Below are 12,009 nucleotides of genomic sequence, written 5' to 3'. Positions count from 1 at the left end.
GAACTGCCCTGTCCCACAGTCCTGGGCCTGCACTCATGCCCCTACTGTGCTCAGTCCCAGCTGGGAGTGGCACAGGGGAAGTGTGGCCTTGACAAGAACATAGTGTTGGATCCAGAGGGGCAGCAGTTGAGGCTCTCAATCAACTCTGCCTCCAGCAGCAGGAGCCCTGGCCACCAAAGGGCAGAGTGTTGTCCATGTGAATGGAAGCCAGGATGGAAAACCACTCTAATCTGGCGAAAGCTAATGAGGCTGGATAGCTTCCTTGCCCTGATCTTTGCATCTCCACTAGTTCAGCTGAGGTCCTGCCAACACTGAAGGAGATGAATTCACTGACCTTTGAAAACAGGAAGTTGGATTCACAGGGTTAAGGTCTGATTCCATCGTGTACCACATGTGTGATGATCTTGGTCAGATTTCTGTGTCTTGGTTTCCTTAATTGTATCATGAAGGTCGGACAAGACTTCTGTGGGTCCTTCCAACTCTGACATCTTAGAATACTTAGGGCCTTGATGATTTCAGACGAGACTTTGATCTCATATCTTTCCAAATTTATACCTGTGAAAAAGGATGCTTACTACTTTTCATTGTCAGAGAGCTAATTCACAGAGACATATCTGGGGCGTAATTACAGTATATATGCATACAGACATTGAAAAAAATTATTCTGAGACATAAATTGTCTAACAGTAGCAGGTGATTGCAAAAGACATTGGGTTTGGATTGTTTAATGCAATGCTAATTTGCTTCAAGTGCAAACACTAATCAGGAACATTAGGTAATTATCATTTAGGTACAGGACCCCAATATGTGAAATCTGCATTTTCATGTGAGCATTAGTGTCACTTAGGTAACTGCTTACGGTAACAGTGGGGAAGAATTCTAAGAAATACGCTCATTATAGAGATTTGTAGTCACAAATCTTGATTATTAATTTTACCTTTTGTTGAATATCTTATAAGAGGCATCTATCAAATCTTAGGAATCATTTTTATATTTAAGTAGTTTGATTAAATACACACTTAATCTTAGTGTGAAGAATCCTATGAGTCAGAAGAAAAAAAGAAGAGACATTTCTTGAGCCTCAAACCCCCTTAGTTTCCCTCATTTTACAAATGGGGAAACTGAAGCCCAGGGAGTTTATCTCAATTGCCCCAAATCACAAAATAATAACTGCTAACAATTTTATTTTGCTTCTCAGTGCCAGGTACCTTTAGAAGTCCTTTATATATATTGACGACCTTAGTAGATGAGTACGACCCCCGTAAGAGATAGACACTCTTATTTCCACCATTTTGCATATGAGGAAACTGAGGTATAGAAGGGTTAATTTACTTGCTCTAGGGCACACAGACAGAAGTGGCAGAGCCAAGATTTGAACCCAGGCAATTTGGCTCCAGAGCCGATGCTTTCAACCATATACATACTTCCTCATTAACATAGTATGTTAAAAAAGGCAAGCGGGAACTAGAACTCAGATCTCCTCATTTCCTTTTAAGTGCCTTTTCCATAACATCAGAGTTAATTAAAAACAAAATCCATTTAATATTTCAAAATAAACATGGCAACTGGATGGCTGCTCTGAGCACCCATCTCTGGAGGTCTTACTTTTTTGCACGAGGCCCCTAAAAGCAATCTCCCCAACCTCCATCTCCACACCTCTCAAAAGAAACTAGCATTAATTAGCAGGTAGGAATCATTTATAATCAATGAATCATATGCTTTAAAGCAAATGGCTGATTATGAAGTGGTTTCAAGATATGTGAAAAGCTTTTTCTCAGAAATAAGCTAAACTCTTTTAGGAATAACGTTGTTATATTGATAAAATTTCCATTTGCTTTTCTTCTCTGGGCCTTTCTGCGTCCTATGTGTGGTCATTTCCAGACTCTCACCACTAGCCTTAGATTCCTCAGCCTTGATCATTGTGGCATTCCTCATTTAGTTTACCCACTCTTTGACAGGACTCCAATGTTATATTTTGGTCTGGCTAGACACCCACTGCTAATGCCCTCCCGCCCGAACAGTAAGCTACCACAGCGTAGAGTGCTTCTCTTGACTCAACCCCTGAACTCACGACCCAGCTGGAGTTCCCCATTGGCTAATAGCCATCCAAAAGCAAATTCTTTGGTCTTAGCCATAGCAACTCATTGGTTTTCAACTTGGAGGTTTGTTTACATCACTGATGGTTTCTGTTCTCATTAGTTGCCAGTAGCACAATGAAACTGTACTTGCTGAGACATCAATGTTGAGAGCTGATTTTCTGATCCACTGGAGCAGGGCACATTTTCCATCCATGCCCCAAGAGTTTGAAATGATCCCATATTTCTGACATGTAGCTCAGACCTACGCTGACTCACCTTTCCCAAAGTTAGAAACTCATCAGTGCCATAGTGGAGCAGAGGATAGGGAAGGATTATAGATTCTAGGACACACTTAAGAGCAGGGACCCACTGGTATTTTGTTAAGAAAGATGGGCAGAGGGTAAATGGGGATAAGTAACCATCAAATTTTGCTCTCTTTTCTTAGGCACTCGTGAGAAAAATCGATGCCTCTGACAATATCTATACCACGGAATCCACCACAGGCAACCTGTTCAGCCTGACCCAGGAGGGGGCTCCCTTATGCCGCATCATAGCCAAGGTAAGTTTCATGTTTGGGGGCCAAAACCACAGGCCCGAGGAGAATACGAGGCAGCTACTTTGGTGGGATCAGCTGGCTCAGGAAGTTGTCCTGGCTGTAGCATTTGCTTGCTGTGTGACCTTGGAAGAGTCAGCTCCCCTCTCTGGACCTTGGCATCTCCATTTGTAATAGTGATTAGCCCTGCTGATTCATTCCCTACTTGATGTCTCAGTATCCTCAGTCTCTCTGTCATCTTTCTTCATGTAAGATTTCTGTGATAAACATCAACCCTCCTTCCTCATCTCCACATACCCCACCAAACCCAAACCGAGCATATCCTCCAACTCAAACACTTGGCTGAATCCCCAAAATGCGTGCAGCCACTCTAACACTACATAAGGGGAAGACACAATTTAAAAGGACAGTGGTTTTCATCAATTACAATGGGAGTTATACTTCATTAGATTTATGGTCAATTTGCCCCTGCACCTGAGGTCCAAACATTTAGGGCAAATATAGGCAATTGGTAGCCCTAGGACCTCATGAGGGTCTGTTTCATTTTCACTTTTTTTTACTTGAGAAATGAAAATCACCACTGGGCTAGAAATAGTGCTATAATTGGAAGCAAAGTTACATCTTTTGGTAAACTTAAGATACCAGTCACAGGAAGCTGCTCCAGCTTGGTGCTTCCCATTCCTGACTCTGCACCACAACCCAAAACTTAGAGAGGTTTTGGAAAACACAGACACTTTTGCCTCATCCAGGATTCACTGAGGTCCTGATCTAAGACCTGGGAAACTACATTTTAACAAGCTCTACGGGTGATTCTGAGGCAGAGCCACACTCTCAGAATCACTGATCTAAGCCCTTAAGGAAATCTAGAAGATTTCCTTGCTGATTAACATGCTGATTAACTCTGGTCAGAGGAGAAGTAAATTGTACAAAACAGCAATAGCTGACATTTGAGTATTGCTGTCCACTGTGCTTTTAATGCTTTACATGCATTATTTCTTTTAATCACAAAACCCTCCTATGAGGTAGGTACCATGTTGCTCCTGTCTGTAGTTGACAGGACTTGCTGTCAACTACATGGTTTAAGGGACTCGCTCAGGGTCCCACAAATGAAGAGTGGAGTCAGAATTAGAACCCAAGTCTCTTTAATTTACAGTTCATGATCCTAAAGCCCACAGTGGTGACTTCCGGTTCAATCCTTGGCTCTTCAGGTTCTTGGGCCAAAGCGTGACTCAGAAGTTCTCAATCCTGTTTGCACATTAGACTCATTGAACTTTTAAAAGGTTCTGATTCAGATTTAATGGGTCTGGAATGTGGCCTGGGGTAAATATTTTAGCATCCCGTGTGATTCTAATATGCTTCTTGCGTTGGGGACCCCTAGCTCTTAAAGAGCAATTAGGTATAATTTAACTTAGAAAGCTTGTGAAGTTGTTGGGCCAAAGGGGACAGAGAGGGTAGCATCAGGTCTGTCCTCTCCAAGGAGTCTGTGACTCAATCACTCAGCTAGGTTAAGACTGTTGTCTCTGAAGAGGTCTGTCTCAGCGCTGTGGGGACAGACGACCGGTCCAATCTGGTGCTGGAATTGACTCAACGTCAGCTTCATGATTCACTTCAAACAGAAAGTAGCTGACGCTCATCTGGAACGAGGACTATTTTCTCCTTTCAAAATGAGTTGCAAATATTGGCTGGGTTTGGGCACCAGGTGTGGATCTGAGGCGTGGAAGGGGCAAGGGACTCTTCTGAATGGCAGCGCAGGGCCTGAAGTGCTTTTATGTTTTAGAAAGAACTGGCCTTAAACGTTTCCTGGGGAAGAAACTTTGCTGAAGCTCTTTTTCTGTTCCAAGGCCTGGGCATGCCAAGCTCTGCCTCCATGTGCTGTAGACAGCCCTTCCTGCCTGCTTGCATTTGTGCTCCACTTTCAGAAAAGCAGAGAGGGGTCTAAGCCAAAGATGACGCTGGTCTCCTCTGGGGACCAGGACTTACCACTGGTTAAATATTGACCCCAAATATTTCCAGTGGTAAGGAAGCAGGGGGCAAAAGGCCTGGGCCGGGACCCCCTCTTCAGCTATTTAACTACCCTCCACCCCAACACCAGCACTGGGCTCTCAAGAAAGACGACCAGTAGTTGTTTATAGATTTGGACGTCCCTTTGAGTGTGAACATGGGCTACACCCCACCGGAATCTGCCCAAGGGAGTACAGATGTCTCACGGACTATTAACAACAATATGAAGAATGACTATTTATTGGTGGCTTTCAATGGGCCAGGCCCTGTGTTGGGCATTATCCACACAGTTATCATATCTTCTCTACATGTACCCATCTGAGATGGCTACCAGTGACCCTATTTTACAGAAAAGGATGCCAGAACTCATAGTGGTTGAATACCTTGAGCAGCTCACACTTGAAACCACATTTGTCCAACTCTGGAGTCAATGCTTTTTCCATTTTACCAGCGCAATTTGGCAACAAACATAGAATACCTCCCTTTCCAGGCAAAGCTCCTGTGTTAACGATGCTGTCTCCCTCTTAAACAGGATTTCCTCTTTCTCTGCTCCTGGTGAACCACACAATGGTTGGCTTGCTCACTTCACGCTTGAGGCTGGTGAAGGCTGGCAGTGAGGGGCATTGGCAGGTGTAGGGAAGAAATAGGAGAACCTGAGATCTCTAAAGCTAGAAGTGTTCAACTTTGATGATGATGGTGGTGGTAGTAGCTGTCGTAGTAGAAATAAGAAATAAACATTTATATATAGCACTTAATTATGTGCCGATTCGACAATACTCTAAGGGCTTTCTACATAACCCATCTAAACCTCGTAACAATCCTCTGTGGTAGGTAGTATGTATCTGCCCGCATCATAGAGATGGGGGGGCTGAGACAGTGAGAGGGTCACACAGCTAGTAAGTGACCAAGCTGGAATTTGAACCTGGCGATTGGGCAGCAAAGGCTGTTGTCTTTTTTTTTTTTAATTAAATTTATTGGGGTGACAATTGTTAGTAAATTTACATAGATTTCGGGTGTACAATTCTGTATTACATCGTCTATAAATCCCATTGTGTGTTCACCACCCAGAGTCAGTTCTCCTTCCATCACCATATATTTGATCCCCTTTATGCTGTTGTCTTGGTTACCATTTTGAACTGCCTTTCAGCAGCACATCTTCCTCATCCTGCCTTTTTTCGCCTTCTCTTCCTTTTCCTCCCTGTACCCACTTCCCACTTTCCACCTTCATGATTTGCTGAGTCCTTTCTACATGTCAAGCACTGTGTTAAGCTTTCCATTCATTAGGTGATGCTCCCGATAACCTTAGGCTAGTTATAATTATAATTCCTATTTTTAAGATGAGGAAACAGCGGCTCAGAAACAAAGTCAGACACATTCAGTGCAGAGCTGGGATTTTAATTAGACCTGCTGACTCCAGAATCTTAATTTCAAACTTCTCATATCTTTAGTTCTTGGGAGAGAGTAGACAGAAGGTTAAAGCAGAGAGAAGATTGAGTGACGACTCCCCTCTTTCTAGCCTGGAAGATGGTGAGACTAGTTTCCAGCAGAATCACTGTGTTTGGGTTTCCAGTCTTGGCTGTCACTCAGGGGCTGGGTGTCCCTGGCATGCCCTGTAAAGCATCCTCACTGTGGAAGCTCAGGAAATGTACCCAATATAGTGACCGATGTGGGCATTCTCCCCAAGGTTCTTTCCCACCCACCTCTTTGGGGCTCAGTGTGGTCTGTCTTTGGGTCTTCCATCCATCTGAGCTGCCTCCATGAGACGATTTGACAACTTGTCTGAGGTCTGTCGTCTCAGCCTCTTGGGTTCCTCTGCAGGCCGAGGAGTAAACCCAGTCTTCCCTATGTATGGTGATGGTATCAAACCCATCCCTTCCTGAGTGCAAAGCACAGAACACTCCCCTGTGCTTTGTGGAAATGACCCCACACTCCAGTTCTTCTGTGATTCCCCCCACCACTGGTCCACACACCCCACAGAGGCCTAGTCCAGCTTTATGACAGCTTATCCCAAGTCTGTCTGAATAATGCATACCATATACAGTTGGGCTCTGAGCCTGGAGCTTTCTATAAAATTAAACAAGCTCCAACCAACAGTGCGATTCTGCTAGCGCAGGCGATTCCTGGCTCTACGCTAAGATGAGTGCTGCCCTTGGGTCCTTGATGGGGGCTTCTGGGGAGTCCGTGCCACTAATCCATCTCACTTCCTCACTGCCTCATTTCTCCTCTCCCTCTCACATATTCCAGCCCCTGAGGCACCTTTCATGAGGGTATGAGACACTCTTTTAACTGGGAAGGCTTCCACAGTCTGACCCTCACCCGGATGTCCGGAACTGGGGGCTTTCATATACATGAACTCAATTACTCCCCTGAAGGCTCAGTCATGTAACTGTCATGGCCCCATTTTTGGCCAAAGTTAACCAGCGGAAGAGCCAGGATTTGAACCAGAATCCTCTCAGTTTGGGTTAGGAATTAACCCCGCCGCTTTCCTCTCCCAGTAACTAAAAATGCTAAGAAGGCCATTTTTCACAGGTTTGGGAAAGGATTTAATGAGAATCCAACACAAATGGGTGCAGAGGCTTAAATATAGTTATGCTGGGCTCAGTGCTTCCTGAGCCAAAGGAAAGCTGCCACATTGATCCTGGCTTTTAGCCTGCATTCTTTGGCACCATTTCTCAGTTGTTGCTTCCAGATATAAACTGTATCTATCTATCTATCTATCTATCTATCTATCTATCTATCTATCTATCATCTTTCTATCATTCATCTATGATAGCTATCTTTTATCTATGATATATATCAATCTATCATTGTACATATAGAAATAATATACAATGTATATGATTAAATATAAATAGAGACATATGTAAATATGCACACGTAAAAACATATGTATTTACATCAGGAGAGAAGTCATTAATGACCAGCTGGGCTGGCTGGGGAGATTCCCGTTTCTTTTCTTCTCACTTTAAAGAGAAATTTGATTTTACTTGCTCTCTGAGTAAGGTCTTTATGTGGAACCCTCATTAGATGTCCCAGGAACTGTGGGAAAGTAAAAAGGCAGGGTGAAGGATTGTGGAGCAAGGAATCAGAGGGGTAAGTGCCTTGTCCCATCTAGAGCATGTTTTTATTGGAGTGATGATGTACATTTAAAGTCAGAGTGCTTCCCTTTCATGAACCTACAACCCCCTTCAGATTATGTTAGAAGTGCCTGCTCTGTACCCCTTTAACCCTGCACCCCTCCTCCATTTTGCACTTTTACCCAGATTTCTTCCTGCTTTTAAATTGTCTGCCTTCCCAGAACTCACTGCCTGTCAGACCACATGTTCAGCATGGACAGGGACTGAGGCCGCGTTGCCCAGTGCCCAGCATAGCATCTGGCACATAATTCACTATTAATATGTTTTGGCTGCGTGAATGACTTTACCGGCCCTAAGACAGGCCCCTTTGTCATCAAATGAAGTACCTCAGTACTTCCCCAAGTAGGGATATACCACCCTGTTACCCTGAAAATAAGACCTAGCCGGACCATCAGCTCTAATGCATCTTTTGGAGCAAAAATTAATATAAGGCCCAGTCTTATATTATGTAAGACCCGGTCTTTACTATAAGATTATTTTACTATAAGATTTACTATAAGACTTATTTTACTTATTTACTTATTTTACTTATAGTAAAATAAGACCATGTCTTATATAAATTTTTGCTCCAAAAGACGCATTAGAGCTGATGGTCCAGCTAGGTCTTATTTTCGGGGAAACACGGTCGTTAGGGATCACTCTTAGCTGACTGTAAAATTTAGGAAATTATGAACTTTCCCATAATTGGACCCTTTCATCTTGGTCCGTGCAGTGATAAACAGCATAACTCCAAGGATGAAAAGGGCCCTGAGCCTCCCTTTCTGGGGTGCTGGGGAAGGAACCATCTGGGATGTCTAACTTATTTCCGTGAGCCTGTGCTGGGCCCTCGTGGTTATTGCTTCCTCTTCCAGTTGCTTATTCACTATCCTTTCAATCACAGCTGCACCCCCAGAGCACGGAACAGTACCTGGGTGTGTCGTAGGTGCTCAGAATACTTTTTTGTTGAAAGAGTTCTCAAAAATCTGACGGGGGGGTGATCAGAACTCAGTTTGGGGAACAGACTGCAATGGGCTTATCATAACACAGACTGCAATGGGCTGAGTCAAAAGCAGGAGGTCAAAGGTGAGTATCTCTCAGGACCAAGTTCAGATCACTTGCTCACACATTCTTTACTGCTGCCACCACATGTAGCCCTCAGGGAAGGGAGAGGGGGGAAACAGGACAAAGCCCAATGTGGGGTATGCAGCTTCTCTAACTCTGGATGCCCACGGTGGTGTGCCCACCGGTTTTCCAGTTGAGTTACCTTTGTGATCTGTTGGCTCTCTCACTTTGCTCTAAGAGCTAAGGTGGCTCCAGAGATTTTTTATAGAACAAATATGACCAGTTAGGATGAACGCCTTGCTCCCAGATTCTTCCCAGAAGTCCTTGCAGACTGCTCATGGGAAGTGCCCACAAGATAAAGGTGTTGCCATGAACAGCTATCAGAAAAGGAGAAGTACACGCTTACACTCAAGAGCCAGGCTGATCCTAAAGGATTTTTCGGTTTTTTCTTTTTTTTTTTTCTTTTCTTTTGTTTGTTTGTTTTACCAACTGGAGTAGAGGAGTGAAAACAAGGATGATGTTGATTTGGGGTGAATTATTTCACCCATCTGGTCTTCAGCTTTTTCCATGACAAAATGGGAATAAATTGTAGTATTGATATAAATAAAACTCCTTTTTTGGTGTGTGTGCCTGTCGTGGTTGTTGGGAGGATCTGAGAAGGAATGGGTAGTTGCTGCAGAGCAGGAACCAGCACTGGGCATGTAGGCTTTGGTTTCCTCCACCTGCTTCAGACTTGTTTCTAAAACCTATTTCAGATGATGCGGGCTTGCTCCATGGCAGGCTGCTGAGAGGGGGTTGCCAGGTGTCTGGGAGCAATACTGAGTGGAGTTGAGCCTGGCCCCAGCAAACATGTCTGCGCTGGCACTCCAACTCCAGAGTATTTGGGGACTCCCACTTCTAGTTTGCACGATCATCCAGGTGTGTGACATCATTTCTGGAGCTAGCATTTCCCTGCAGCATGCGTGTAAACATGGGAGAGTGTGTGTGTGTGTGTGTGTGTGTGTGTGTGTGTGTGTGTGTGTGTAGGAACTGTAGGGAAGGAAAAAAAATCCTTTTTTTCTGTTATGGTCCTAGATTCTCTGGCTGGTGCCCTGCAAATTGGACTAACAAAAGACAGATTAACAAGAGAAAAACAGACAGAAATTTATTAGCCTGTGTACTGCACTTTCACATGGGAGCACTCAGAGACAAATAACTCAGAATTGGTTAGAATTTGGGCTTATATAGAACCTTAGCAGAGGAACACTACATTTTTAGTGAAGTAACAAGACAGAGGAAAAGGACCTTGAGTCTTTGGGGCAGCAAATCGTAGTAAGGCAAATATATGGGAAACTAATAGTAGGTAGAGGCTGGTAATAGTAAAGTTTGTTATATAGATATCCTCTGATGCCATCTCCAAGGTGATAAGTTGTCTCTGGTGATTAAATTTTGTCCTTCCTAGCAGAGACAAGAGGGGGCACAATTTTGTAAATTGATGTTCTGCTTTTGGGCAAATAGGACAGAGGGATCTTTTCTCATATCTGCTTCTTCTCAATTGCCTCCAGGTCAAAATAATCCTTATGCAAAATGGCATATTTTGCCAAATTCTGCCATCCTATAGACCTAACAGCATACCTGCCGAATGAGGGATGTCATTTATTTTTGAGTCAGCCCTAAGGAACGGTCACACAGTGAGGTCATGTGACATTTTCTTTTCCTTGGCAGGAGGGTGGCGTCGTAGCACTCTTCAAGGTTTGCCGGCAGGACAGTTTCCGGTGTCTGTACCCCCAGGCGCTGCGCACACTGGCCTCCATCTGCTGTGTGGAGGAGGGTGTCCACCAGCTGGAGAAGGTGAGAGTGCAGCTGGCTGGCTGGGTGGGGCCTGAGGTCCCTGAGCCAGGTGAGTAGGTGGGGAAAAGGCCTGCTGGTGGCCACCTGGGCCTCTTCCTGGAGCAAGTCCCCCCTTTGCCTGGGCATCATTTGGACGGAGCTGCTGTGATCCTGACTGTGGGAGTCAATGAAGATGTAAAGGGGAAGGGACCTGAGGCGCTCAGCCAGGAAAGGCAGGGCCCCAAGGGGCACTCAGCGCTTCCTGGGTGGCATGACCAAGAGTGGGGGGAACAGAGCAGGTACCAGGAAGTCGGGTGGGGCGTGGTGTTGAGCTTCAGGACAGTTGGTTCTTCACTCACGGCAGGACTCCAGCAGAAGGTGGAGGATCCAGCTCTTCAGGGGACAGAATGGCAAGAGCAAGGTGGGTGGTAGGTGCCTTGGCAAGCAGATGGGGCTCCACTGAGACTAGAGACTAGAGAGCTTGGGAAAGGGAAAGAGAAGCCTAAGTCCAAGCCTATGCCGGGTCAACAAGGCACTAGGGTGGGCGGGGTTAGAGGGAAGGTGCTGATCTGATAGGTCCAGGTGCCTCACCTCCAGGCCAATCCAGGACAATGTGACTAATTGCAGCCACTGCCCTCCTTACTTACCCCAAGCTGTAGGGCTGAGGCAGCTCCTCTACCGGGACCTGAGCCTACAGACGGGTCCTCAGGGATTTTAGCCAGGAGGGTTGGGGAGGCTAGAGCCGACATTTGGGGCAAGTTCCAAGGAAAGATGCTGAAAATTTTTATGGAAGCGAGGTAGAAAGGCCTGGTGTGTCCTGGCGACAGTTGTGGTGCTTGTAGGGTTGGGGGGTAGGTACTTTGAGTCTGTTCCTGTGACTGGTCTAAATGGGGATGGGGCAAGCAAACTGCTTCCCTTCCTCTGCAGTGTGTCCCATAATCTGATCACGGCTACCCAGAAAACCTGTGCCCGATCCCAGCTTCTTCATTTTGGTCTGGATTCCTAGACAGATGGTCATCTTACTTTCCATCCTGCTTCTTTCCAGATCTACTCAGGTTACTGGACAGGGTCACAGGATCATGGGCTCAGAGATGCTCTTAAACTGAGGAAGGAGGAATCTGCTCATTTTACAGATGAGAAGGCTGTGGCTCAGAATGGCAAAGTAATTTGTCTGAGGTCACACGGCAAGATGATGGAGGAGCAAGTATCAGCCATCTGCTCAGATTGTCCCCTTCCCACAGGGTCAGAAGCCTTGGTATGTGTGTGCTCACTTAGTTGGCAAGATGGAGGAGGGGGGCTGCGGTGAAATAGAGTCTCCATGAAGTAAATGTATCAAGCATCTCCAGCTTCGTGTGCGGAATATTCTCGCTCTTTTCTTCTTCTTTCTAAA

The 12,009-nt window shown here is 45.2% G+C and overlaps 1 protein-coding gene across 2 annotated transcripts in view; it reads left to right on the top strand.

Moving 5' to 3' along the window:
- Window positions 1-12,009, top strand: part of INSC (INSC spindle orientation adaptor protein) — a gene marked incomplete at its 5' end in the record, with an annotated part of 122,581 nt that overhangs the window by 73,381 nt on the left and 37,191 nt on the right. For both annotated transcript variants that reach the window (XM_081063704.1, XM_081063703.1), the window contains 2 exons: window positions 2,524-2,637; window positions 10,515-10,640. In XM_081063704.1, coding sequence (XP_080919830.1) covers window positions 2,524-2,637; window positions 10,515-10,640 — 240 coding nt within the window. The remainder of the gene's footprint in view (window positions 1-2,523; window positions 2,638-10,514; window positions 10,641-12,009) is intronic.

The sequence above is a fragment of the Rhinolophus hipposideros genome (assembly GCF_964194185.1).
Source record: "Rhinolophus hipposideros genome assembly, chromosome: 10".
In the NCBI taxonomy this organism is placed as follows: domain Eukaryota; kingdom Metazoa; phylum Chordata; class Mammalia; order Chiroptera; family Rhinolophidae; genus Rhinolophus; species Rhinolophus hipposideros.
This window is presented reverse-complemented; position numbering and strand designations above follow the sequence as displayed.